Raw genomic sequence first — 27,862 nt, 5'->3', positions numbered from 1 at the left:
AGCGAGCGCGGAGCTGGGCGGGCTGGGGCTGCTGCGGGGGCCTCTATCTCGGTCTCCCACCCCACTCCTCCTGCTCCCTCGGGGCGATCTCCTTTCTCCCACGAAAACTGCCGTCTCCGGCAGGGACAAGCCCAACCTTGTGGAGCCACCTTGGGTTTTCCTAAGGCCGGTCGTTCTCCCGGGTGTAGAGGGATGAGGGCTGATGTTGGCTGTCCGTGTCCCCAGGAAGGGTCCCTGCTAAAGGCGCTGCCACTGTGTGTGTGTGTGTGCGCACTGCCCTGCTCCCTGTCCTCTCTGACCGCAGGGGTCCAGGCCCAATTGCAGCTGGTGGAGGCTGGTGAAAGGGTGAAAGCGCCTGGGGAATCCATTCGCCTCTCCTGCCACGGATATGGATTCAGCTTCAGCGTTTATGATTTACATTGGTACCGTGAGGTCCCTGCTGACGGACTCAAGTGGGTGGCCACCATTAGCGATGATTCTGACTACATTTATTATGGTACGGCAGTGGAGAATCGAACCACTGTCACCCGCAACAATTCACAGGCTGTGATGTTTCTGTCCCTGCATGACCTGCGCCCCCAGGACTCTGCCCGCTATTTCTGTGCCATTGTCACAGTGGCAGGAAATGTGGTTGCACCGTGACACAAACCAGCTGACAGTGTCCCTGGGCCGGCGTGTAGTAACTGGAGGGGAGGGTAGAGCCAGGCAGGTCTGGGGCCACCGCTGCTCTGCACGGGGCAATGTCACAGGAGCGGTACATGGGAACTTTCCCGACGATTTGTTTCTTATACCACACACACAAGGACAGGCTCCAGCTCTAACATGGGTCTTTCGTGCAGCTCTTCCCCTCCCCACTTAGATCTTGGTGCTGATCTGCCTAGAGGAGGTGATGGGGTCCCTGGCGCCCTGGGAACTGAACACGCCGTGTGTCCTGCGTGGCCTCACAGGGCTGCGGTGCCTCCTCGCAGCCCGGCTGGCCTGAGCCTCCTGTGTCCCTGCAGAGCCCATTGGGAAGCGCCTTGTCCCCCTGCCCGCTGCACATCTGGCCCCTCCGCACAGCTTATGGCCTCCATGGCATGGGACCAGGCAGGGCGCAGGGGCTGTGACATGGGGGCAGCACCGGATAGGGGAGGGCATCAGTGGAGCTGCCGGCGCGAGGGGCTGCAATCCCAGTGCAGGCAGGAGCAGAGGCAAGGGCGGCTTCAGCTCTGCTGCTCCCTGCCTGCCCCTAGGGCTGCTTTGCCCCAGCCCTGCAGGACTTGATGTCCCCCAGGATGGTGCCGTGGCTCCTGGCTCTGTCCTTTGCAGCGATGCTGGCAGGTGAGAGCTGGGCAGGGATCGCGGGGCTTGGAGGGCTGGGGCCTGCCTTTTTTTTTTTGTTTTTGTTTTCATGGGGCAAGAGAGCACGAGGGGGATCCGTGTCCTTAGATAGGGAATTCCATGATTCTACAGTGGACTTGGGATAATGACAGGCCCTTTGGTCTGGCCTCCAGTGCGTCTCCCTCCTCAAATGTGACTCCTGCACTAGGTGCTGGTTTTGGAGGGTTGAGCCATTGTCACCTGCAACAGAGCACGGGGAGAGGCGCCCCTGGGCCTGCGTGCCCTGCTCCCCTGGGACTCCCCCATCATTGAGGGCTGTTCCCAAGGAGAGCTGCGCCTCCAAAGTGCACCCTGTGGCAATCCCATACAAGGTTACCTGCCTGGGATTCGTCTGCTCCTCTTCCCCACACAGACCCAAAGGCAGTGTTCAAGTGTGACCGGGGTGTTCAGCACATGTCACAGGACCAAACAACCTCTGGCTGCTTGACCTGCCTGCAGTGCCCCTTTCCCCTTCCGTCCTTTCCTCCGGCTTCCAGAGGTTTTGGCTTTGGGAAAGAGCATTTTTTGATCCTATCCTGGTGGGCTGCACCCCCAGCACGGCCTCTATCCTTGCGCTGCTTGGAGTGAAGTGCTGGTGGTTAAACTGCCGTGCTCTGCTTGCAGGATCCGGGCAAGGCGACTCGATCGAGGCGACAGTGTCTGCAGCGTGGGGGCGAGCAGGCAGCACGGCCACCTTGCGATGCACTTACAGCTCCGACTCCTCCTATATTTATGTCGCCTGGTACCGGCAGCGTCCCGGCAGGGCCCTGCAGTACATTGTGCAGAGCAAGGGCCGGGGAGGCTCATACAGCCACTCAGCTCCTCTGGCCCACAAGAGGTTTTCTGGGCAGGCTGATGTGAGCTCGGGCACCTTGAGCATCGCGGCACTGGAAGAGGCCGACAGTGCGCTCTATTACTGCAGCCTGCAGGGAGCACAATGAGAGCTTCTCAGGGCTGCGCTGGCAATATCACCTTCCTCCCCACCTCCCTTTTGCGTTTCCTGGTGTGAGAGCCCAGCCCAGAGCACAGGGAGCCATGTGGGGTACAGAGCTGAGTGGACCATGGGCCCTGGGCAGCAGCCCAAAATCCCGGTGTCCAGACAGGGCTCCCCAGGCAAGGGATAAGCCAGCAGAGCAGCTCTGCGGGCAGAGCCCAACCGAGAAGTGGCAGAGAGCAGCCCAAGCCACAGGGACTGAGTGTGTTGGGTTTATGCTCGTGCCAGGCAAGGGAGGGGGTGGAGAGGGCTGCGCCAGCCCCAGAACTGAGGGCACCCCTGCAGCCCAGATAGCCCCGTGGGGCTGTGCTGACCCCTCACGCTGCAGCCTGTCCCTCAAACTGGCGTTCCTATGGGTCTGTGCCCAGGTTGCTGGCAACAGCCCTGCTGTGCTTGGCTGAGGGGATGCTTTTGTCAGGGGAGGATGGGGCTGCTCCTGTGGGACGTGGGACATGAGTGCACTGGGCTCAGGCCAGACAGCAGTTATGTTTCTGGCATCACCTGTTTCCTCCCAGCAAGACCCAAAGCCAGTGTTCAAGATCTGAGAGGGTATTGAGCACAAGTGTTGGCCCTACGTGAGCACCAACCAACGCCCTCTCACTATGCCACCCTTCCCCACAGCTACCCAAGTGTTCGGGATGGGAGAACAGCTCCATTTCCATAAACCTCTGTGACTACAAGGCAGATGGGAGAGGGTTGAAAACCACAGAATGGGGGCGATCAAGGCTCAGGAGAGGTTACAGGAGACAATAAAGGACTTGCACACAATACAGTCTACTACTGAAGCAGTGTAGGGCTCAAGCGTAGACACCCTGCATTCAGAGAGGAAGAGTGAAGATACGCGGTGGGGAAAGAGCTCCGTGAGGGGGCCCTGTGTTTCCTGCATGGTGGGGGAGGCCCTTTGCAGTGCAGGACGAGAAGGGCGGAATGAGCAACTAGAGCATGTTCTGGTGGTGGCAAGTCACCACTTTGCTCTTTGGCTTATCCTCTTCCCAGCTTACAGGGGTGGCTGCTGCATCACGCAATCACCAAGGCAGAGCTCTGCTTTCTCCTCAGTCTCCGCCCTTGTCCCAAGACCAGCAAAGCCCAGCTCATACCAAGCATGACCCCACCACACAGACTGGGGCTCTCTGCTGTCTCCCAGCTCTGTCTGGGAGAAGGAAGTGGGCTGAGGTGAGGGGGCTTTGCTCTTGCTCCATGTCTTCCTGGCCTGGGTCCTGGGAGCTCAAGAAGATCTTGGGATCAACAGATCTCAGGGCCTTTTCTGTGCCCCTACATGTCCGCACTAGCTGGGCTTTGCTTCTGCCCCAAGCGCTGCTGCTGCTCCACTACTATATTGCCACCAGGCACAGCAGTTCTCAGTGGTGCCCAGGAGAAGGGCAGAGATGGCCCAGGGACTGCAGGTACCCAACAGAAGAGACTAAAGCGGGGACTCCCAGAAGGGAGGGGGATGGTAGCGGGAAGTGTCTTTGCTCCACATTGTGTTTTGGCCCGTGGGTAGAGGACAGGCAAGGAGGTCAGGGCAAGATGTCGAGTATGCACCGTGGGGAAGTATCCTGTGAGCCTGCAGCCTGAAACTGCGGCCTAGTCCAGTTTGCTTATATCACTTCCATGAGCTAGGGCTGGCCAAGCAGGAGCATCAAACTGCTTGGGCCTCTTTTGTTCCTCACCATTCCTGGCCATCTCCTTTGTTCCCCCATAGCCCACAGCCCCACTGACAGTCATTAGCTCCTCAACAGGTCTTCCCTGGTCCCCTTTTTCGACCAGGTCCTGTGATACACAGAACAAGCAGTATGGAAATAAAGCTGCCCTGGTAGCAGGCAGCGTTCAGGTCAACTCAGTGCAACCAAGTGCAACTCCAGCACTGTACTGGCAAAGCAGAGAAGACACATAGCCCATATGACTCCTTCAATGACCCTGCCCTCCAAAATGGGAAAATGGAAGGACCTAGAACTCAGAGAAAGATGGACCGGCCATTGGTCTGCATCGCCCTAGACCTGCATCTGGCTCCAATTCCCAGGAACGCTGAGCAGCAGAGGGAGAAGCACTGATAAAATGGTGCTCCCAACCTGCCCATATTCACTGCGTTCCCACCCAGACCCTTCCAGCCAGCGTCTACCAGGCGAGCAGAGCACCCCTCGCTCTGCTTCACTCCACACAGCCCCTGTCAACCCCGCAGCTCCCACACCCCGAGCAGCCCCTGAGCCGCTTGGGCCTCGCCAGCAGCCCCTGAGCAGGCAGGCAGCTTCCCCTGCTGCGCGGGGCAGTGCCCGGAGGCTTCTTGGCGAGGCCTTTTTGCAGAGGCCCGAGGAGCCCGCGCAGGCTCTCAGCATCCCTGGCGCCAAGTGCGTGTGTGCAGGGCCATGCGGGGCTTTGCCGCTGGCCCTTGCTCGGCCGGGCCCCCAGCGCTGCCCGCTCGGCCCCGCGCGCCCTTCTCCTGCCGCCCGGGGGCCGCGGCAGCGGGGGCGGCTCCGCGGCGGGCGGGGGAGGGCGGAGCCGCGGGGCGGCCGCAGCCGCGGGGGCCGCGATGCCGCTGCGGGCAGGAGCGGGGCCGAGCGCGGGGCCGCTCTGCTGCTCTGCGCCTCCCGCCGGAGCCGCTCGGCCCCGCTCGGCCCCGGCTACGGGCCCGGCCCCGGGGCGGCAGGGCGCGATGCCGCCCGCGACGCTGCCTTGGCTCGTGGCCGTGTCCCTGGCAGCGCTGGCGGCAGGTGCGAGGCGCCCAGGGAGGGCAGCGAGCGCGGGGCTGGGCGGGCTGGGGCTGCTGCGGGCGCCTCTGTCCCGACCTCCCACCCCGCGCTGTATCTGGTGGGGAACGGGTGGGTTGGAGGGCAATACGGTGTCTTGTCTGTCCTTGCAAGGTCTGGCTCCCGAGTCAGGGAGTTCCTCTGACCATGGCCACTTACGAGATCAAGGAATCGGCTTTAGCCCTCCTGCTGGAGCAGGGACATTGCAGGGCTGCCACGGGGGCTCCGCCTTGCCCACTCTGAAGGTGACTGTGGCTTTGTCTTGCTCTCCACAGCAGTCAGTGGCCAGGTGGCCTTGGAGCAGCTCCCTGGGGCACTGGCAGTGAGAGAAGGAAAAGAAGCTGAATTCCAGTGCAGGATGAGAGGAGGCAGCATGAGCAGCTACATCATGTACTGGTACCGGCAGAACCTGCAGGGCTCTCTCACATGGATTTACAGGGAGGGTGATGTCTACGGAAAGGGCTTTAAAGAGCGCTTTGAGGGAATAGTGCAGAGCTCTGCAAACAGATTCACCCTGAGGATTCGAGCAGCAAGGCTAGAAGACACAGCCGTGTATTACTGTGGTGCTTCGCTCACAGTGAAGCAGCTCTTGAGCAGGGTGGAACAAGAAGTGGCTGCGAGGGAGTCCAGACAAGTCAGCATTTCCTTCAAGCAGCCACAAAGCAGAAGAGGGCGCCGGGCACGAGCTGCTTCCCAAACGCGGCCTTTCGGCTGCTTGCAGGGAAAAGACGCCCAGGAGGGAGGTGTGTTTGGGGGTGTGAGGGTCTTTCTGAGCCAGACATGAGCTCTTGTGGGAAGCCCAGAGGTGTGCGGTGCAGTGCACGTTGCCTGAGCGTCCTGTGCAGCCTGGCCCAGCTCTTCCTGGGTGCTCTGGTGCTGCGGTCAAGTGAGGGAGTGTGGGGCTTTCCTGCTTCTTTGCCAGCTGTGTTCCTGTGTGCCCGACTTTCCTGGGTGTGTTGGGGTCTGTGAGAGCACTGTGCCTCCACACTGGGGAACTGATCAGCCCTTTCCTCCCAGTGTTTCTCCTGATTTAGGATAGAGCAAGGGAAGAGACCTTCAGCTTTGTATGAAATGTTCCATCTCCAACCTGGCATGCCAGGAATTTCACCTGTATTGAGCTTTAGCAGGTGCAGAGTTTGGCAGTGAACATTTGCCTTCTCTTTGATCTCTGCCCTGTGTATACAGCCAGTCAGGACAGCGTTAGATGGGACCTCTACCATAGAAGGAAAAGTCTATATGTTGTTTTCTGCTGCTGCTCAGGAATCCTCAGTCTCATCTCTGCTTACGATCTGCTTCCCCTGCAGCTGATGGGGGCTTTATTTGACAGAAAGAATTAAGGTGCTCTGTCATCTACCTTACTACAAGTAGAGTTTCTTAGCTTTCTTATTATCCTCTCTCTCCTTTCTAGTCGGGGACAGGACCCCAAGCACTCCCTGCAGTCCAAGATTTGCAGAGCTGCATCCTCCATCAGAAACTCTGTCTGCCTCAAAGCCTCCCCCATGACAGGGACAGCTGGGGGCACTGTGGAAAGTGGCTTGTGGCGCATCACAACCATAGCTGGAGATGTGGATGCTGCTCTGATCTAAGATAAGGAGGCCGTTTTGCATCCTTCTGCAGCAGCAGCTTCAGATCTCTCAGCATAGGTTCATCCTTGGCTCTTGTGTCTGCTCCTTCCCAGGTGAAGACGGAGGCCAGCTGGCCCTCAGCAGACAGAACTCTCTGAATCTCTCACCCTTTACGTGCCACATCTCTGGAAAGCCCATCACAGACTCCACTGATACTTGGAAATGCAGCCTGAAGACTCTCCCTCAGTTTTTTTTTAAATTTCTGTTTCCATGTACAGTTATGCATATACCTGTCGACACTGGCAGTAAGCATGGATTTCAGCAGTAGAACCCCATTAAGAGGATCTGGTGGATACTCTGGGCCAGAAAACTGTCCCAATCTTCCTCGGTGTTTAAGGGCTGCAGAGAACCCCAAAGTACTTTCCCACTGGGAGACCATGATGTGGCAGGTGGTCCCCTGCCCCTGCCCTGTGGGGGACTTTCCACCAACCATGTCCTTGCATCTCTGCCTTCTCCTCTCCCTTCTAGTCTCCAGCTCCAGTGGGCCCCTGCCTCTCCTGTACCCTGCACATCTCCATTTCCCTGTACCCATGCCCTGCAGTTCCTCCCAAAGGCACCACGTTAAGAGTGCCTGGGGAAGGATGGGATGAGGACAGCTCAATACCCTTGGAGGCTCAGAGAGTGACAACTATCCACCAGTGGTGGCAATAGTTGTGATCATGACACGGTGGCACCTCTTCCTCCTGGAAGGTGTCAGGGCCTACACGTGGAAAGGCATGGAAAGGTCCCCACAAAAGCTCTGCCTCCTTTCCAAGATGTATGAGTACAAAGGGCAGAGTCTCCCCATTCTGCTGTCATGCAGGGTGGAGTCCGTATTGATATGTGGGGGCTGAGCTGCGTCCCTGTTGGAAGTCGGCCGGAGTCAAGACATACACTCCATGTGAGTTAAGAATCTCGCTCGTTTATTTAACACAATAACAGCGCTTTTATATAGTCAAACCTCGCCCACATGGTGTGCACGCGCCTCAAACAGTTCCCTATTGGCTACAGCCCGCGTTTGTGTATACATATCATTGGCTGGCGTTATGTTTCCGTGCTTTGGATTACAACAGGGCTCCTCCCAATTTGCGGTTGCCTAGGCATCCGATTTACTTCTCCAGGCAGCCTAGTTCCCTCTTGTTACCGGGTCAAGGAAAGGTCAAGGGCAAGTCTCCACCTGAAGGCCTGGGTTGTGCAGGCCCTCCGGGAGAGCATGGCCCCGACTCTCTAACCATTCCTTTACACATCCCCCCTTCAGCCTCACTGCAGCACTAAGCACGGTGCCTCCCCTGCCTGGCATGAGCCCATTGGGCCTTGACTGGAGGTGACCAGGTGGCCATTGCTGGCAGAAAGAGGCCTGGAGAAAGGGTTACAGGGAGGAGCTAGGAGAGGAGGAGGATGCCTGGAGAGAGTCTTGGGATCGGGCATGGGACAACTCTGCCGGAGGTATCCCAAGCAAGGGGGGCCAAGCTCAGGGGTCTTGTGTGGGAACAGCAGTTAGGAGATGTGGGGACACAATGATGCAAATCTTTTACTCCCAGGACCAGTTTGGAAGAGCACCATGTAGGGCCCTGCACACCCACTGTGGCAGGGAGAGTCCTGAACCTCCTGCCCTGGGGGCAGGTTCTGCATTTAGGCTTCTCTAGCCCTGCATCCCTGGAACTTACCCTGCTACTTCTACACCCTACACAGAGTGATGGGAAATAACCAACACATACAAAGGAAGAGTTCTACGAGACCACAAAGCGCAGAAAAAATGAGAGGTATGGTGCCTTGTTTTTCCCTCCTTCTCTTCCAAAGAACACAAGGTCATGCAGAGAGGCACAGGGACAGCAAGGCTACTATCCAAGGCCCACTCTTTGCTCACAGAGGGGCACTCTTTGCCCCTTGTGACGGATATGCTCCTTCCCCAGCTCATCCTGACTTCTCACACGTAGCCCTGTTCAGGTGTTAACTACCACATTATCTGATCCTGGTAGTTGCCTCCCTGATTTCTTCCCCACCCAGACATCAACCATCAATAACAGTCCTGATGGCCCTATCCTGATGGGGAGATAAGGCTAACTGTGAGTACATCAGCCAACGGTCATTTCTGAATTAAAAGAATGACTATCAGTCAATCATCTTATCCCATAAATACGGAGACAGCCCAAGAGCCCATTGAGCTCTCCTTGCTTGGCAGCGGGCTGCATGCTGGGATCTCCCCTTGAGCAGGGACGCCTCTCAAGGATACTCCTCGAGGTTAAGAGATCCTTCCCACTACAGATTTGTGGTAAGTGACTATAGCGCGCCTTTCTCTCTCTGAATTTGTAAACTTTACTTTGTAACTGTGCACAAATCCCTTAGTCATAAACCGTTGACCAGGTCTGGGACTAGGACTGGATTCAGCTGCACCCAGACTCCTCTCAGAAGGAGTTTGGAAAGCAAGGGGGTCCAGTCTGAACCTCGTGACCCAACGGGAGGGTGTCCTTGATAATTCTGTGTATATCTTGAACCTCCATGCAGTAACTAATAAGTGACCTTGCCATAGAATCTCGTGAAACCATTGTCATTACCAATAAAACCTATTCCTATTTCTTTCCCACGAGTGAAGTGCATTGTGTCACTCACCCCCCACCACCACTCGTTCCGTGACAAAATTGGCGTAGTCGGCAGGATGGCAAGTTGTATCACTAATTATTTACGGAGGCATGGAGTGAACCCGAGTCCCAACTTCTCAGAGGAGTGGGCTCGTGATAACTGGCATGATTGGGAAGCTGTGGAAGAACATTTAAAGTCGGCTAGAGGTTCCTTAAAGGATGGTAAAGGAAAGGGTATTATTTGTAAGATGCTGGGAACTTGTCTGGAAGCCGCAAAACAAGAACGTAAAGAGAGGACTAAAACAGAACAGGATCTTAGAGTAGAAATAGAAGGAAGGAAAAACACTGAATTGCTGTTATCCTTAAAGATCCAGCAATTACAAAAGCAATTACAAGAAGAACAGGAAAAGAGGCAAAAATTGGAGGAAAAGGTAGAAATGATGCTTTTACGGGCTCCTCGCCCTCCTGATGTGGTACAAATAAAGAAACTGATAGTATCCCCTGAGGATTGGGATGGGGACATTTGGGGAAGTTCCCTCAGTTCTGAGGATAGTAGCTCAGACAATGACAATGACCCCTCATATCCCCCCGAACCTCCTGTATATGAGGCTCGACCTATAGTGAAAACAGAAAGAACTGACGGACCCCGAGGTGGTGCTCCGCGATACACTACCAGGACTATTCCCTGGGACCCTTTACAACTAACCAACCTACAAGAGAAGTATAGCAGGAAACCAGGTGAAACAGAAACTGAATATCTGTGGCGAGTCTGCTTGAGTGGTGGAGATCGGATAATGCTGAGTGGAGATGAAGCAAACGGCTATTGGGGCCCTGGTGTTTTCCTAAACCTAGGACCTGACCAACCAGCTACTCCCCACTCAATCACTAGCCGAGTGGCCTACTGGGCTGGAGGAATAGATGCAATGGACCGGGGAGAACCCTCCATAATTCCTATCAAATCATTAAGTGACATATCTATTGCTGTCACAAAAGCTGCCTGTATCCAGGCCATGCATGAACGAGGGCCTGACAATGCGCCCATATCTGCTATAGTAAATCCTGCAATGCTAAAACCACTGGTAAGAGGTGCCCCAGCCATCCTTAAGCACTATCTGGTGGCCAAACGGGATGAGATAAGGCGGGACACCGAACACAATGAGCAATTAGGTATTAATGACCCCCATCGACAGCTCCCCACTTGGGCTGAGCTAATGCACGGCATAGCTAATTATGGCCGTGAGATGGGTTGGTGTGATCCTAACAACAATGCAAACTCTAAACCCCAAAGTGAACATCACAGAGTGAGACCAGTAAAGCAGGGAACTGAAAACAAGCTCAAAGGGAAAGAGCAGCAGCCCTCACACACTGAATTTAAGAAATGTAGGAATGAAGTATGGAGAAAAGCTCTGGCTCTAGGCATTCCAAGAGCTGCTATACAAGGTAAACCCACAGGTGTAATTCTCAGTCTCATTGAAGCATTCCAGAAACGAGGTAATGGCGAAAGGAAGGAGCGTACATCAACTCCTCCAGTGCCAGACCCTGGAAAAAGAAACAATCCCTTCTCTCACCTTAGAGAAGAACTACAAGAAATGAGTTCAAAAAACGAGTAATGCCGGGGAGACAATTGGGCCTGCCTGTCCGGCGAGTGGAGGCTTATCAGTGGATAAGTGATAATGGCCCATATATCCTAATTCCTGTTGGTCCTCAGCGACAATTAGTGAAGTTTTTAATAGATACAGGAGCACAGATCTCAATACTAACAACACAGAATGCCAAAAAGCTGGGTGTGGAACCTGGGCGGCAAAGAGTTACCATTACTGGTGTGAATGGAGCAAGTGTTGTGTGTCAAACTGCCAAGGTTAATCTATGGCTCCCGGGTGAGAGGCGTGTGCTGGCTACTCGCTTTGCAGTTAAAGATCATTATGAAAATATTTTAGGCTTTGATGTTTTAAATGGACGAACCTGGCATTTGCCAGATGGCAGTATATGGTCATTTGGATCAAACATCTACCCCAATTTGGGTAGAAATCGGGAGGCTACAGTGTGTGTACTTCGCACAGCCCCTGCACTCCCTGATTCAAAAATTACTAACGTACCGCAATACCCAATCTCTGCTGCGGCACGGAATGGCATCTCTGAAGTCATAGCTGACTTGGAGAAGCGACAGATTATCTCTAGAACCCACTCCCCATATAACTCACCTGTCTGGCCGATTCGGAAACCAGATGGGAGGTGGCGACTGACAATTGATTATAGGCGCCTGAATGCTAATACTGCCCCTTTAACAGCTGCTGTTCCAAATATCGCAAACTTAACGGCTACCTTGCAAGCAGCTGCACACCCTTGGATGGCAACACTAGATGTAAAGGACATGTTTTTCATGGTTCCCTTACAAGAGAAGGATAGGGAGAAATTTGCTTTTACATGGGATGGTATACAATACACATTCAATCGACTCCCACAAGGGTATAAACATTCACCTACTATTGCACATGCTGCACTAGCTGAGCTTTTGCAGACAGTCTCACTTCCTCAGGATGTGAAATTGTACCAGTACATAGATGACATCCTGATTGGGGGTGATTCTCCTGAGAAGGTTGGGAAAGTAGCCACAGCAGTATGGCAAATCTTACTTGAAGCCGACATAGAGGTACCACCTGAAAAATGTCAGGGACCAAGCAAAGAAGTAAAATTCTTAGGTACTTGGTGGATAGCTGGCAGTGCAGTGATTCCTCCAGATACCTTAAGAAAAATTGAAGAGCTGCAAATGCCCCAATCAAGGAAAGAATTACAACAATTGATGGGAACTTTAGGATATTGGAGAAGGCATGTACCTGGATTTTCTATTATTGCTCGTCCATTGTATTCCCTCTTAAGGAAAGGCAAACCTTGGAAGTGGGAATTAGAACATAAAGAGGCAGTCAAAACTCTGACTGAGGAATTAAAAACATTTCAGTCACTGGGTCCAATACACCCCCACGACCCTATTATAGCTGAATGGGGTTTTGCTGAACATGCTACTTACTGTAACCTGTTTCAAACTGGCCCTGATGGACCAAAAAGGCCCTTATTGTTTAGTTCAACTGCATTTAAAGAAACAGAACTAAGATATTCTGAATGGGAAAAAGGACTTTTATCCTTAGTCCGAGCAGTTAAACAGGTTGAGAAGATACATCAAGGACAACCTGTGCAAACTAGAGGACCATTTAATTTACTAGAAGCAATCCTAAAGGGGACTGCTCCCCCAGAAGGAATTGCACAAAAACCCACTATCAGAAAATGGTATGCCTATCTAACAGGAGTTGCAGAAAATATGCAGCTAACTGAAGGGCATACTAAGGTTTCCAAATTGCAGATGTCTGTAAACACAGATCCATTAGCATTACAACAACCTTTTAAACCTTCACCAATTCTGAATGCACCACCCCTCATTGATGGTGCACCAACAGAAAACATTTGGTTTACAGATGCTTCAGCAAAAAGGGTAAATGGTAAATGGCTGTATAAGGCTGTTGCATTAAATATTGCCACTGGTGAAGAAGTAGTGGAAGAAGATGAAGGTAGTGCACAAGTAGGAGAGTTAAGAGCAGTAGTTTTAGCTGCACAAAATGGAGCAAGGGTTATATATGTAGACTCTTATGCTGTGTGGGCTGGTGCCACACAATGGCTTTGTCAATGGGAAGCTCTTAACTGGGAAGTAAATAGAACCCCAGTCTGGAGAAAACAGGATTGGCAGCTATTGCTGGGTATAGCGAGAAGAACACCATTTAAAATGGGATGGGTGAAAGCTCACGCTAAGGATAATCAACCAGCCACAAAGTGGAACCAAAAGGTAGATGAGATGACTAAAATTAGGAAAATCACCTTAGATCCTGAGTGGTATCGGTTAGGAGAATGGTTACATCAAAACCTAGGTCACACGGGTAAGGAAGCACTTTACTTTGCTGCACAGAGTAGAGGCTGGCCCATAAACAGGAAAACTTGTGAAACTATTCTCACAGAATGTCCTCAGTGCAGATTAAGGTTGCAAGCAGATCATCCTGCTAAAGCTCCACCTCTACATATCAATGAGGGAAAGCCTTTGTGGTCTACATGGCAAATTGATTATATCGGACCATTCAAATCCTCTGCAGGATATCAATATATCCTCACAGGAGTGGAAGTGGTCTCTGGGTTGCTTCTGGCAACTAAGTGTAGAAAAGCCAATGGGCGGAGTACTGTGCAAGGACTATTGTCTTGGTTCTCACACCTACCTACTCCTAATTTTATCCAAAGTGATAACGGCTCACATTTCTCATGTAAAGAAGTGCAAGATTGGGCAAAGCAAGAAGGAATTCAGTGGGTATTTCACACCCCCTACTATCCCCAATCAAATGGGATGATAGAAAGAGCTAATGGCTTGTTGAAAAGGAGCCTCAACCCACACAAGGCCCAATGGGATATCCGACTTCCCAAAGTGCTCCAACAATTAAATAATCGTTATGGGCCTACTGGAAGCCCTGTAAGCAGAGCATTCTTTGTGAAAACTGAGCTTAGTGCTCAACCTAGAGGTAAAAGAGAATGTCCAACAACATTACAGCCAGGACAGCCCGTGATGGTCAATTTACCATCCATTGGTACTGTGCCTATGACTCTAACTAAACCTCACGGCCCACTTGCCTGGGAAGCTACTGATAACAGTGGTGCAAAACATAGAATTAGCGCACGATGGATTTTTCCTTCTTTTTAAAATGGGGTAACCTGTTCGGCCTCACCCCACCGAAACAAGTTTCTATTTTCTCTTGCAGCAGCACGCAGGACGAGAGATGGAAATGCTGTATTCATGTTGCTATTCCGAACGCTGGCAATAGTACTGACCTGTGATCAAAGAACCCCAGTGTGGCCATGGTCACATGCTCGTGTTAAGTATACTGCAAGTACAGAAATTGATTCTAATGCCTGCCCCCATTGGAATGAATCTCATGTTGGTGAAAAATAACTGCTACACCATGATGGCCTGCATCAAGTACGGAAATGCATCCAGGACAACGGACAAAGGACTCTGATCACTGTTCATCACGATACAGAAGAAATACACCATGTTCTGGAAAGAGTGAAAAGGGATGGAGAACACCACTGGTGGGAAACTCTTCTCGGATGGTCACCAACAGCAACGGGAATTTTTAATCTCATGCTTCATCCAATTGTAATTTTACTAACTTTAGTGTTATTAGGTCTATTACTTATAATCATATTGTATGTAAAGGTCTGGTACATGACAAAACAAATAACCAAAATTGAACCAGCCAAAATGTATAAGTTAGTACGTAATAGCAATACTTTATGCTAACTATCTTCACTTGCCATGGACCTGTAAATGCAAAAATTATCAACACACTATTTATGGCACAGAGGCAAGAGGTGACCGTACCACCACTCTGTGATGGTAAGATGAATTGACTATAGTCACGGGGTGGAGTGTGACGGATATGCTCCTTCCCCAGCTCATCCTGACTTCTCACACGTAGCCCTGTTCAGGTGTTAACTACCACATTATCTGATCCTGGTAGTTGCCTCCCTGATTTCTTCCCCCACCCAGACATCAACCATCAATAACAGTCCTGATGGCCCTATCCTGATGGGGAGATAAGGCTAACTGTGAGTACATCAGCCAACGGTCATTTCTGAATTAAAAGAATGACTATCAGTCAATCATCTTATCCCATAAATACGGAGACAGCCCAAGAGCCCATTGAGCTCTCCTTGCTTGGCAGCAGGCTGCATGCTGGGATCTCCCCTTGAGCAGGGACGCCTCTCAAGGATACTCCTCGAGGTTAAGAGATCCTTCCCACTACAGATTTGTGGTAAGTGACTATAGCGCGCCTTTCTCTCTCTGAATTTGTAAACTTTACTTTGTAACTGTGCACAAATCCCTTAGTCATAAACCGTTGACCAGGTCTGGGACTAGGACTGGATTCAGCCGCACCCAGACTCCTCTCAGAAGGAGTTTGGAAAGCAAGGGGGTCCAGTCTGAACCTCGTGACCCAACGGGAGGGTGTCCTTGATAATTCTGTGTATATCTTGAACCTCCATGCAGTAACTAATAAGTGACCTTGCCATAGAATCTCGTGAAACCATTGTCATTACCAATAAAACCTATTCCTATTTCTTTCCCACGAGTGAAGTGCATTGTGTCACTCACCCCCCACCACCACTCGTTCCGTGACACCCCTTTGGTCTACAGCATGGTAAGAGGTTTGTAGAAGGGCAGAACTGTGTATCCTGTCCCAGTGGGAATGATGGGGAAGTCCCCAGTAGAGGCCCAGGGGTGCAGGGCAGTGTCAAGATGCCTCAGCTCATGGATTGAAGGTGAGGCTCAAGCCTCCAGCACTGGCACATATTGAATGAAGGAGGATTTGTAGGTGCTGTGAGTGACCCACTGGAGACTGGATCATAGGGGCATTCTGACACCCAAGCACCTGGTGCTCCTTGAAGGTGAAGCTGGACAGAGGGTAGGAGAGGTTTACAGAGTCCGCAGATGTGCCTAACCTTTCCTTGGCCTCCCCCAGCTGTACCTGAGTCCTCACCCCAGTTCATGCCCTTGGTGGGAGAGCCATGATGCCACCTCTGCCATGGCTGCCCTCTTCAGCGCTGACCTTGGAGCTTTCCAGAAATATGGTCCATCTGTGCACAGACCATCTCTCCCAGCTACAAAACCCCATCCCCAGCAGGGAACGAGGTTTCCATGGGCCTTTGCTGGGTGTGTTGGGGTCTGTGAGAGCGCTGTGCCTCCACCGTGGGGAACTGATCAGCCCTTTCCTCCCAGTGTCTCTCCTGATTAAAGATAAAGCTAGGAAGAGACCTTGAGCTTTGTATAAAATGTTCCATCTCCAACTTGGCATGCCAGGCATTCCACCTGCATGGAGCTGTTAGCAGGTGCAGAGTTTGCTAGTGAAGATTTCCCTTCTCTTTGATCTCTGCCCTGTGTATACAGTCAGTCAGGACAGTGTTAGACAGGACCTCTACCATGGAAGGAAATGTCTATACGTTGTTTTCTGCTGCTACTCAGGAAACCTCAGTCTCATCTCTGCTTCATACCTGCTTCCCCTCCAGCTGTAGACTCCAGCTATACCTGGGTCTGCAGCTGGCAAACTCCTGTCAAAGACCTGTGACACCTAGTGCAGCAGCATCCTATCATGGGACTTTGCTACAACCTTCCAGGGCCAAGTTGGCAGCTCTCCTGGGATTTACTCTCTGCATCAACTGCTGACACAGCTGCACCTGGAGCTTCACCTTCAAGGATCATCAGGTGCTTGGGTGTCAGAAGGCCCCTGTGATCCAGCTTCCAGTGTGTCACTCACAGCACCTACACATAATCCTGCCGTTCAATATGTGGCAGTGCTGGAGGCTTGAGCCTCACTCTCAATTCATGGGCTGAGGTGTCTGGACACTACCCTGCACCCCCGGGCCTCTTCCTCATTCGTACAGGGACAGGAACCCCAGGGGAGAGGAGCTGCGGCCTTGGGGGCGCCGCGCTCGCTGCGGGTCCAGGAGCCCCCGCCGGCAGCGCCCTGCGCCCCCGCTGCTCCTCCCCGGAGGAAGGGCCGGCGGCAGCGAGGGGCGGGACGGGCCTGGACCGGGGCAGAGGCCGCGGCGCTGCCGCCGGGGGAAGCAGGAGCGCGGGGCGGGCGGCAGCGGCCCGAGCGGCACCGCTCTGCTGCTCTGCGCCTCCCGCCGGAGCCGCTCGGCCCCGCTTGGCCCCGGCTACGGGTCCGGCCCCGGGGCGGCAGGGCGCGATGCTGCCCGCGATGGTGCCTTGGCTCGTGGCCGTGTCCCTGGCAGCGCTGGTGGCAGGTGCGAGGCGCCCAGGGAGGGCAGCGAGCGCGGGGCTGGGCGGGCTGGGGCTGCTGCGGGCGCCTCTGTCCCGGCCTCCCACCCCGCTCCTGCTGCTCCCTCAGAGCGTTCTCCTTTCCCCAGGAAAACTGCCTTCTCCGGCGGGGGAGAAGCTTGTGTGGCAGGAAGAGGGAGGTGTTTGGGGTCTCTGAGGGGACAAAGAGAAGCTCAGCCATGTGGAGATGCCTTGGGATATCGCTGGGCCAGTCGTTCTCCCGGGTATAGAGGGATGAAGGATGATGTTGGCTCTCCATGTCTCCAGGAAGGGTCCCTGCGAGCAGCTGCTGAAGGAGCTGCCACTGTGTGTGTGTGTGTGCATAGCTTTGCTCCCTGCCCTCTTTGTCCACAGAGGTCCAGGCCCAATGGCAGCTGGTGGAGGCTGGTGGAAGGGTGAAAGCGCCTGGGGAATCCATTCGCCTCTCCTGCCACGGATATGGATTCAGCTTCAGTACTTATGATTTACATTGGTATCGTCTGGCCCCTGGTGATGGACTCAAGTGGGTGGCCACCATTATCTCTAATTCTGCCTACGTTTATTATGGTTCGGCAGTGGAGAATCGAACCACTGTCACCCGCAACAATTCACAGGCTGTGACGTTTCTGTCCCTGGGTGACCTGCGCCCACAGGACTCTGCCCGCTATTTCTGTGCCATTGTCACAGTGGCAGGAAACGTGTTTGCACCGTGACACAAACCAGCTGACAGTGGCCCTGGGCCGGCGTGTGGTAACTGGAGGGGAGGGTAGAGCCAGGCAGGTCTGGGGCCACCGCTGCTCCGCACGGGCCAATGTCACAGGAGCGGCACATGGGACATTTTCCCCCAACACTCCATTCTTACACCACACACACAAGCACAGGCCCCAGTGCTAACATGGGTCTTTTGTGCAGCTCTTCCCCTCCCCACTTCATGTTGACGCCCTGCCTAGATCTTGGTGCTGATCTGCCTAGAAGAGGTGATGGGGTCCCTGGCACCCCGGGACCTGAACACGCCGTGTGCCCTGCCTGGCCCCACGGGGCTGCGGTGCCTCCTCGTACCCTGGCTGGCCTGAGCCTCCTGTGTCCCTGCAGAGCCCATTGGGAAGCGCCTTGTTCCCCTTCAGCTCTGCTACTCCCCACCTGCCCTTACGGCTGCTTTGCCCCATCCCTGCAGGACTTGATGTCCCCCAGGATGGTGCCCTGGCTCCTGGCTCTGTCCTTTGCAGCGATGCTGGCAGGCGATAGGTGGGCAGAGATCGCAGGGCTTGGAGGGCTGGGGCCTGCGTTTCTGTTTTTGTTTTTTTCATGGGGCAAGAGAGCACGAGGGGGATCTGTGTCCTTAGATAGGGAATTCCATGATTCTACAGTGGGCTTTGGATAATGACAGGCCCTTTGGTCTGGCCTCCAGTGGGTCTCCCTCCTCAAATGTGTCTCCTGCACTATGTGCTGGTTTTGGAGGGTTGAGCCATCGTCACCTGCAACAGAGCACGGGGAGAGGCGCCCCTGGGCCTGCGTGCCCTGCTCCCCTGGGACTCCCCCATCATTGAGGGCTGTCCCCAAGGAGAGCTGCGCCTCCAAAGTGCACCCTGTGGCAATCCCATACAGGGTTACCTGCCTGGGATTCATCTGCTCCTCTTCCCCACACAGACCCAAAGGCAGTGTTCAAGTGTGACCGGGGTGTTCAGCACATGCCACAGCCCCAAGCAACCTCTGGCTGCTTGACCTGCCTGCAGTGCCCCTTTCCCCTTCGCTCCTTCCCTCAGGCTTACAAAGGTTTTGGCTTTGGGAAAGAGCATTTTTTGATCCTATCACGGCGGGCTGCACCCACAGCACAGCCTCTATCCTTTCGCTGCTTGGAGTGAAGTGCTGGTGGTTTCTCCTGATTTAGGATAGAGCAAAGAAAGAGACTTTGAGCTTTGTATAAAATGTTCCGTCTCCAACCTGACATGCCAGGAGTTCCACCTGCATAGAGCTATGAGCAGGTGCAGAGTTTGCTAGTGAGGACTTCCCTTCCCTTTGAGGTGTGAGAATTCACACCTGGGCTCTGTGCTGGCTGCAGGAAAAGCCCCCAAACCGTGAACCTGCTGTTGCCTCCTTTCATCCTCCTCAGGCTCCCTCACACACACAGAGCAAAAGGGAAAGAGGTGCTTGGGAAGAAGCAGAAAGAGCCCTGAGAGAATCTAACAGGGAAGCTCCAGTTCAATGGAGGATGGATGCTTCAGTTCCCTAGGAATTTCTTCAGAAATGCAGCATGAAGAGCTGATTTGCAGAGCAGATTTTTTCCTAGAGGGAATAAAATGGCTTTTTTTTTTCTCTCGCTGCCTCTTTTGGTTGATTTTTCTGTCTCCATGTGTGTATAGGCCCGTAAAATGTCTTGGACGTCCTCAGTGTTTAAGTACTGCAGAGGACCCAGAAGCACTTCCCCCACAGGGATAGCCCCAGGTGCCAGCAGTGCCCTGCTCCTTCTCTGCTGAGGACCTTCCCCCAGCCATCACCTTGAATCTCTGCCTTCTCTTCCCCCCTCTAGTCTCTAGGTCCAGGGGGACCCTTCTTTTCCTTTATCCTGTGCATCTCCAGTTTGTACACATACCCTGCACCTCCTCCCCAGGGGACCAGGGTAGAGTGCCTAGGGAACGATGGGGAGCTGGAAGTTCAAGAAGCTTTGGGTCAAGGAGGATGACGACACTCCAAAATGGTGGAAGGACCTGGCATCATGACAGGGCGGCAGGTCCTTGAAGGTGTCCTGGTGTGGACATGGAAAGGTGCGTATAGAAGCTCTGGTTCCTTCCCAAGTAGCATAAAGACACAGAGGAGAGTCACCCTATTCTACTGAGGAGCACCAACACTGTAATGCCTGGCTGAGCCCCGCGTAGTTCGTGGGGCTTGAGGTGCAGAAGGAATCAAGTGCATGACTCCCGTCCAGCCTCATTGCCGCTGCGGGCAGGAGCGGGGCCGAGCGGTGCCGCTCTGCTGCTCTGCGCCTCCCGCTGGAGCCGCTTGGCCCCGCTTGTCCCCGGCTACGTGTCCCGGCCCCGGGGCGGCAGGGCGCGATGCTGCCCGCGATGGTGCCTTGGCTCATGGATGTGTCCCTGGCAGCTCTGGTGGCAGGTGAGAGGCGCCCAGGGAGGGGTGCCCATGAGCAGCTACGGCATGTTCTGGTACCGGCAGGAGCTGCAGGGCTCTCTCACCCAGGTGTGTGATCAGAATGCTCAGTGTGCACATGGTTTCCAAGATGGCTTCGAGGTGGAATCCGAGAATGCTGACAACAAATTCACCGTGAGGATTTGAGCAGCCAAGCCAGAGGACACAGCTGTGTATTACTGTGCTGCACAGTGAAGCAGCTCTTGAGCAGGGTGGAACAAGAAGTGGCCGCGAGGGAGTCCAGGCAAGTCAGCATTTCCTTCAAGCAGCCACAAAGCAGAAGGGGGCGCCAGGCAAGAGCTGCTTCCCAAACGCGGCCTTTCGGCTGCTTGCAGAGAAAAGGGTCTGTGGGAGCGCTGTGCCTCCACCCCGGGGCATTGATCAGCCCTTTCCTCTCAGTGTTTCTCCTGATTTAGGACAGAGCAAGGGAAGAGACCTCCAGCTTTGTATAAAATATTCCAGCTCCAGCTTGGCTTGACAGGAATTCTACCTGCATGAAGCCATGGAGAGGTGCAGAGTTTGCTAGTGAAGATTTCCCTTTCTTTGATCTCTGCCCTGTGTATACAGCCAGTCAAGGCAGTATTAGATAGGACCTCTAACATGGAAGGAAATGTCTATACATTGTTTTCTGCTGCTAATCAGGAAACCTCAGTCTGATCTCTGCTTCAGACCTGCTTTTCCTCCAGCTATATACTCCTGCTATACCTGTGTTCACTCCTTGCAGCCTGTCTGCGACAGGGTATTTTCTCTGCAAAGCTGCACCCACCTGCCCTGGGTTCAGCAGCAAAAGGAGGACTAGGGAAAATGTGAGCCCACTGCTGAATGGGGCTGGTGCCCTGGGGACACAGGATACAGAGAAGGCAGACTTAATGAATGCCTTCTTTGCTTCAGTCTTTACTTCTAAGGATACTCCCCACAAACCCAGAGACAAGAGAGAAACCCTGAGGAGAGGAAGACTTTCCCACGGCTGAAGAAGATTGGCTTAGAGGTTATCTAGGCAACTATACGTCTACTCACATATCTGTGGGGCCTAGTGGGATGCATTCATGTATGCTGAGGGAAGTGGTGGGCATTATTGCTAAGCCTCTTTGTGTCATCTTTGAAAGGTCATGAAGAAGAGGAGAGGTGCCCGAGCACGTTCTGTTACTGGAAGAATGGCAATTTCTATGTAAGGCGTTCTGGGTTTGCTTTGAGGAGAGAGGAGAGGACTCCCAGAAGAGATTCATGCTGAGGATCAGGCAGTAAAGTGAGGTGGCAAGGAGGTGTATTACTGTGGTGCTAGTGTCACACTCGAGCAGCCCTTGAACAGGGTGGAATGTGTCCTCTTTTCAGCCTCTGGTGCAGGACCGCACCAAAATCAGGTATCTGGAAAAGGGAGGGTGGCTAATGTCAGGTGTCTTGCAAGGACTATAAATATAGGGCAGGCCCTGTTTCCTTCTCTGTCACCCTCCTTGCTTCAGCTGTCTTCAACTCAGGGACTTCCCCTAAGCATATGTTACAGACACCACTTTAAATCACGATTTCAGCACTCTTCTCGCCGGTGAAAGTTGTGACTTCCTGCTTGGATTTAGGAAATTCATAGTGTCATGCAATCACCTATGTCATCTCCAGAGAAGCGATCACTGGAAACATTTCTGTCTTGGAATTAGGATTAAATATATAGGATGCTGCTCCTCACACAAGAACATAAGACCCACCCTATCCTTTAAGAGAGAAGTCACCTTTTCACCTGCATCCCAGAACTCTCTCTCCTTGCAAGAAGGAGCAAGGGGCACAGCTACTTATAACTATGTAATGAAATCAACGGGATTTGCTGGGAGCAATGCTAGTGAACTGTCCCTAGCAGGCAGTGGGGTTGACATATAGTGGAGATTATTTGGGGGCCAAGAAGTATTATGCTGGAAGGCTAGGCTCATTTTGCTGGAAAAAGGCAGGAATTGGACAGACATGCACACATAAACTACCTACTATTTCTCCTCCAAAACCGACCCTTATCTGTCTAGCATACTTCCCTTGAGAAATGGGGGTCTCTATTTCTCCTCTTTTCCTTTGAAATAAAATTTGGGGGGAGGTCTTCAGTAGCATCTGTATCGGTATCTTTTGACAGATAGTCAAAGCATTATTTCTAGCAGCTCATTGGGAGTACTGGAGCGCCTCCTGCATTTTTTTTGAGAAGATGCAACAATTTTGATTATAAACCAAAGAATTCTAAGTATGTGGTTTTGGGGGATTGTAAAGACAGGTGTGTTTCCGTGGCCAGCAAAAGGCTTAGCGTGGGAAAGGCTGCCTACCCGTGAGAACACAGTGACGAAGTCTCACTGACTTAGGAAGGTTTAGGTAGAATATGGAGGTGATCAGAGGAAGACTTAGGCTTGGGCTTAGGCTTAGGCTTCAGAACTTGCTTTCTTTGTCTTGAATAGAAGCTAACCAGAACTGGTATTCATAAATAATATATGAATATATATAAATAAATACATATAGAGAGACAGTTAATAATACAGCATGGAACAAGGCAGATACGCGAATCAGATGATATTTCCTTCAGAAACTGCTGCACAATTCTAAGTAAGCATTAACCAAAATAATCAAAGTTAGATAATCAAATGGAAAGCAAACTTTAGTCAACCAGAACTGCATATTCCCCAAATTCTCAAACTTAGCTAAGTTTTCAATAAATGAAAAGTCCAAAGCATAGCAAACTCAGTGGTCAAATAACCTAGTTCATGAGAGAAGAGAAACTGTGAAAAAAAGACCCTTATAAGGACCCACCAAAGACCCTTATAAAAATAACAATCTAGATTAAAAAAAAATCCAATACCTTAATGAAAAAAATAACTTTTAGCACATGAAGACAAAAATAATTAATTACGCCACCAACAGCTAGACAAAATAAACTGCGAAGAATAAGCGAATGTGAATGTTGACTCACATTATTGATGTACCAGTGTAAATACTTTGAGTATTTAATTGAGTATTAATATGATTGGGGCAGCTCATACACAGATATTCTTTAAAAACTGACTTTATATAAGTTATTTAAAAATAAATCAGGTATGAAGTCTTTCAAGTGAGAATAGATCTAACAACCTGAATGGAACTATATTCATTTTCACAAGTATGTGCAATGTTTTAATGAGAGGTGAGTATTATTTCATCTACCAAAAAAAAAAGCTGAAAATTCTCTTTTCAGTATATAGCAACCCTTTGCAATAGCTTCAACTTATTTGAGACTAAAAGAGTAAAGAGCAAGAGAGGAAAAAAATCCATCAAAGGAGATGAAAGAGGAAGAGGTATCTGGCACTGAAAAACACAAATGTTTTTGTATGACTGTATATCACTGTGTCGACTACGCAGCACAGTGTTTCAAACCGACTGAACCGCTGTATGCAAACTGACTCTCTCACTCCGCTCACAGGTGGAACAGAATCCCCTGCATAACTTCTACACACAGTTTTATCCACCATACAAGTTTTCTTCCCAGCATGACAATAAGAAGATCTTTCTATGCCAGGACAATTTCCCTGGTGTTCAAAATCTGATCTTAAATCTCACAAACCCTGTAATTTTGGACATCTGTGACTATCGAGTCCAGTTGATCAGGTAGGGATTTAACTTCTATATTTTAGATTTTTCCATATATACTTGTCACTGTGTTCTGTTCTTCCTCCCTCTCTCCCCCACAGAGCACAGACAAGGTAAGATGTGCTGGCTCTCTCTATTTAAGAACAAAGGTCTTTTTTTGCCATATATCCAATAGTGGCCAGAAACAGATGCATGAGGCAGAGTACAAAAAGCATAAGACCTACAAAGGACACCTCACCCTAGTACTATCTCACAGATATCAGACATGAGATCATGGACTTTAGGTCACATGTTTTTCCTTCATACTTAAAAATGCCCAGTGGATATCTGTCCAATTAATGTTAGTCCATACCTCTATTGCCCTCACTTACCCATTTGCAACAACAGTTTCCTCTGGCAAAGTGATCTGCCCAAACAACCTGTTGCATGAAAACAAACGTAAAAAACTCAGCATTCCTTGTGTACCAGGCCTCACACCTGACAGCTCTTGCACTGTAAAAGAGCAAATCATCCCATTCTACACATCTATTTAATTTATTGAACCTCCACTCTGCGCCTCAAGGTCACTGCCGTAGATTTACAAAGGGCACATGGCAGCAAATGGGGGTAGGAGAAAAGGGAAGAAAATAGGTCAACCACACAATCCGAAATCAAGGACAACAGAGTCATCACAGAGGGGCAACGGAGTACCTCACTTGCAATAAACAAACAAGCAAACAAACAAACAAACAAATTCAGATGGAGCCAGAACTAACAATACAAAGAAGAGACTTTTCATCATATTATAGAAAAATCCTCTCTTCAATTCAGCATCCGGTGCAGTGGCACATTGAAATCAGCTATCTGGAAGAGGCCAGTTTAGCTAATATAATCAGAGAAGAGTTGAGGTTGGGAGGGCCCTCTGGATATTGCCTAGTCCAATCATCCTGCTTAAGCATGATCAGCTGGAACAGGTTGCCCAGGACCCTTTTCAGGTGACTTGCAGGGAAAGTTGTTCAAATCTTTGCTAGAGAAATACGCCTTGTGGCCCATGACCACCATTGCTGAGGACAGAGAGGCTGTCCTCAACAGAACTGCTGGCCCCTTTTGAACTCACTTCTTCCTCTGTTTGCTGCACACTATTCATTGTACTCCGGGTTTGGCTTTTATATAGGCTTCTCTCAGTCACTGCTACTTGACCTTCCCTAATCACAGGTTAGCTGAAATAAAAGTTCCAAGCTCCCTTTTGTGAAGACCCTTTTGAACTGGGAGAGCTCATAGCTGCTAAAGCTTGCTAGATGTCAAGGCCTCCTGTCGCTTCCTTTTGTGGCAGCAGCAGGAATCCTCAAGATCCTTGAAAATCTTAGAGAAGGCTTCCCACAAGTCTTTTGATGATGCCAAAAGACCTTGCCAGGGTATTCAGAAACAAAGGTTGGAAACTGCAGTGACAGAGAACATCACTCCAAATTTTTGTTCAAAATTGCTACCCCATAGCTTTGGTGATGCCCTGACCACCTCCCTCACTCTGTCCTCCCCCCACTTGACATACACTTCTCAATCCTCTCTCTTGCCTGCAACTTCAGTGCCAAAAACAAAACAAAGCTGTGCTCCCTTGTCAACATATGCACTCCTCTTTTCTCTTTTAGTTAGCAGTTTGTAGAGAAGCCGGTAAGAGTCTATGGATGATAAGGATTGCAGCTGCAGGGAGTTTTTTTTTTTTTTTTTTTTTTTTGGTGGATATCTCTGAAGATACTGATCCTGTTTTGGAAAGATAGCGTATTGTGTCTTTGCCTGCCTCAAAAAATTGTAACCTTTCACTCCAGATTTCTCTGGATTCTGCTTTTACCACCACCCCATCTGAGTTACTCATCTTAGATGGCATGACTGAACATGAGAGACTGTGAAAGATTTCACTTATCTGGCTAAGCACTCTCCAAGCTTCACGTGGGAAAAGGCACCTTGAACTGAGGAAAAGCAGAACAAAAGGAGAAAACTTACGATGAGGTAAGAAAAGCCCCAAAGTCCTAAGGAATGATATATTTCTTTGTGTACACTCTTAGAAAGAATCAATACAAGCATAGAGAAGAAATAGCAGATTCTTCTCTTTCTTTCTGAACATATGATTCAGAAATGCAATCACACCTAGGAAAGTAAGATATGCATGAACACAGCTTGGAAAGAAGTAGGAATCTGTTCCTAGGGATTGAGGTGAGGCTGACTGGCCTATCATTCTCTGAATCATCTTTCTTGTCCTTCTTGAAGACAGGAGTGTCATATGATTTCTTCTAGTCTTCACAAACCTCCCCAAATGCCTTGACCTTTCAAAATTAATCAAGAGTAGCCTCACAATGGCATCAGCCAGCTCCCTCAGAATCATGGGTGTATCCGTCAGAACGTGAATGTGCACATTCAGATTGTTTAAGTACACCTGATCTTCCTCCACTTCCTCCTTTCTCCAGACTCTCCTACTCTTCTCACAGATTCCTGAAGATAGGTCTTTCCAGGCTGAGGCTGAGGTAAAGAAAGCATTGGGTAGCTTGTTCTTGTCTGAGTGTTTTGTCACCAGTCTATTGCCCAATTCACTAGTGGGCCCACATTTACCCTAATCTTCCTTTTGTTGTTGATGTACCTGTCAAAGCCCTTTGAGACACTTCTGGTTTTTATACATACAGTTGGTTGATCTGTTGACAAAGATGCTTCTGCCCCACTTAGTCAGATGAAACCCATTTGTTCCAAGCAATCTTCCATCCTTAGAAAGGGTTTTATGTTTGCAGAAACTAAAATCATGTTCGCAACACTATAACAAGTATTCAGGTACCAGCTGTGTCTACTCCTCATCAAGCCCTTCTCTCTCATCAGCATGAGGACAAAGTCACCAGGCCCCACCTGCCCTTCCTTTGGTGTGGGGTTTTGGGCTCTTGAACTTACAGTCTTGGCAAAGATTCATTCAGTTTCTTTCTCATCATCTATGGCACTGCACAGTCTGCTGACCTCCTTCCACAGTTCCTTTATTTGGTGATACAGACCCTCAAGAAACATTTGTTTCCTGCAGACTATGAGGTCATTGCACCCTACTCTTTGATCTTAACAGCTGCAATGTCATCCAACTCTATTCTACTCTAGAGGCCATTTCAAGACTCATTTTCCGAGCTTTCCATTGCAGAGTGACACCTCCATTTATTCTTTTCACACTTAGAGGACGTATAAAGTAAGTGCATTTATTTTTAAACCTTTGAATGGAACTAAGTTGCAATGGGGGATAGAGTTGCAATGGGGCAGTCTCCACAACTACCAAGTCTTGAAAACTTCCTACATGAGCAGCAGCGTGAAATGATTCAGGGAACTCATTTAGCTCTAGGGCATAAGAATGGATCTCTCTACTCCTTGGGCCTTTTCCAGTTGTGGAATTTTCAGGCCTTCTTATCCCAAGGGAGAGAAATTAACTCCCAATGGCAGTCTTCAAGTCCAATCTGTTAGAATATCAGACCCAGTTGTACCCATCCGAATGGTGTCCCCAGAAATTGGGTAGATCAAATCCTAAGCATATCACAATTGTCTTATGTTCCCTTGAACATATGAACATCTTTGTGTTCTCTTCTCTGCTCTGCCCTGCCCTGCCCTTCTCCCTTTTTCTCTTCTTCCATAATACTGAGCTTCCCCCTCACATCTGACTTGTTTCCTTTTTACATCAACTGTATTTCTCTGAACCCAGCTTTTTCTTTTCTTTTTTTTTTTTTAAGTATATTGAGTGTGTGGGCAGGATAAGCTTTATGCAGGGTAAACTGCTGAGAAATTTTACTTCAGGGTAAGATATCCATTTATTTTTCAAGAATTGTTCTCTTCATGACCCTTCCTATGATAAAAGTACATGCACAAATACCTCTGTTAATATACCAAGTGGTTAGTATATCAATTAAATGACACTTTACCTATTATCTCATGGCTTTGTTTATATTCTTGCATTGAAACATTTCTGCATCAGGGATTTTCCTTTTTTGTTTGTTTGTTTTTAAAGATATTGGACAGTAAGTCAA

At 50.6% G+C, this 27,862-nt stretch overlaps 1 protein-coding gene, 1 pseudogene and 1 gene segment (V, D, J or C); all 3 read left to right on the top strand.

The window, feature by feature from the left end:
- LOC104567290 (M1-specific T cell receptor alpha chain-like) overlaps positions 1-27,862 on the top strand; it is a 193,197-nt gene that overhangs the window by 94,655 nt on the left and 70,680 nt on the right. The gene's annotated exons all lie outside the window — the stretch shown is intronic.
- The window catches only part of LOC148591597 (T cell receptor alpha variable 4 pseudogene), a 128,111-nt pseudogene that overhangs the window by 71,041 nt on the left and 29,208 nt on the right, over positions 1-27,862 (top strand).
- The window catches only part of LOC148591598 (T cell receptor delta constant-like), a 29,375-nt gene continuing 6,516 nt past the window's right edge, over positions 5,004-27,862 (top strand). Inside the window, 1 exon segment of the C gene segment in view lies at positions 5,004-5,061. Within this exon segment, the coding sequence occupies positions 5,004-5,061 (58 nt within the window).

The sequence above is a fragment of the Tinamus guttatus genome, unplaced genomic scaffold, assembly GCF_059628265.1.
Source record: "Tinamus guttatus ecotype Peru unplaced genomic scaffold, ASM5962826v1 Tinamus_guttatus_pri_ptg000732l, whole genome shotgun sequence".
Taxonomy (NCBI): domain Eukaryota; kingdom Metazoa; phylum Chordata; class Aves; order Tinamiformes; family Tinamidae; genus Tinamus; species Tinamus guttatus.
Note: the sequence above shows the minus strand (reverse complement) of the source record. Positions and strands in the feature narration are given on the sequence as shown.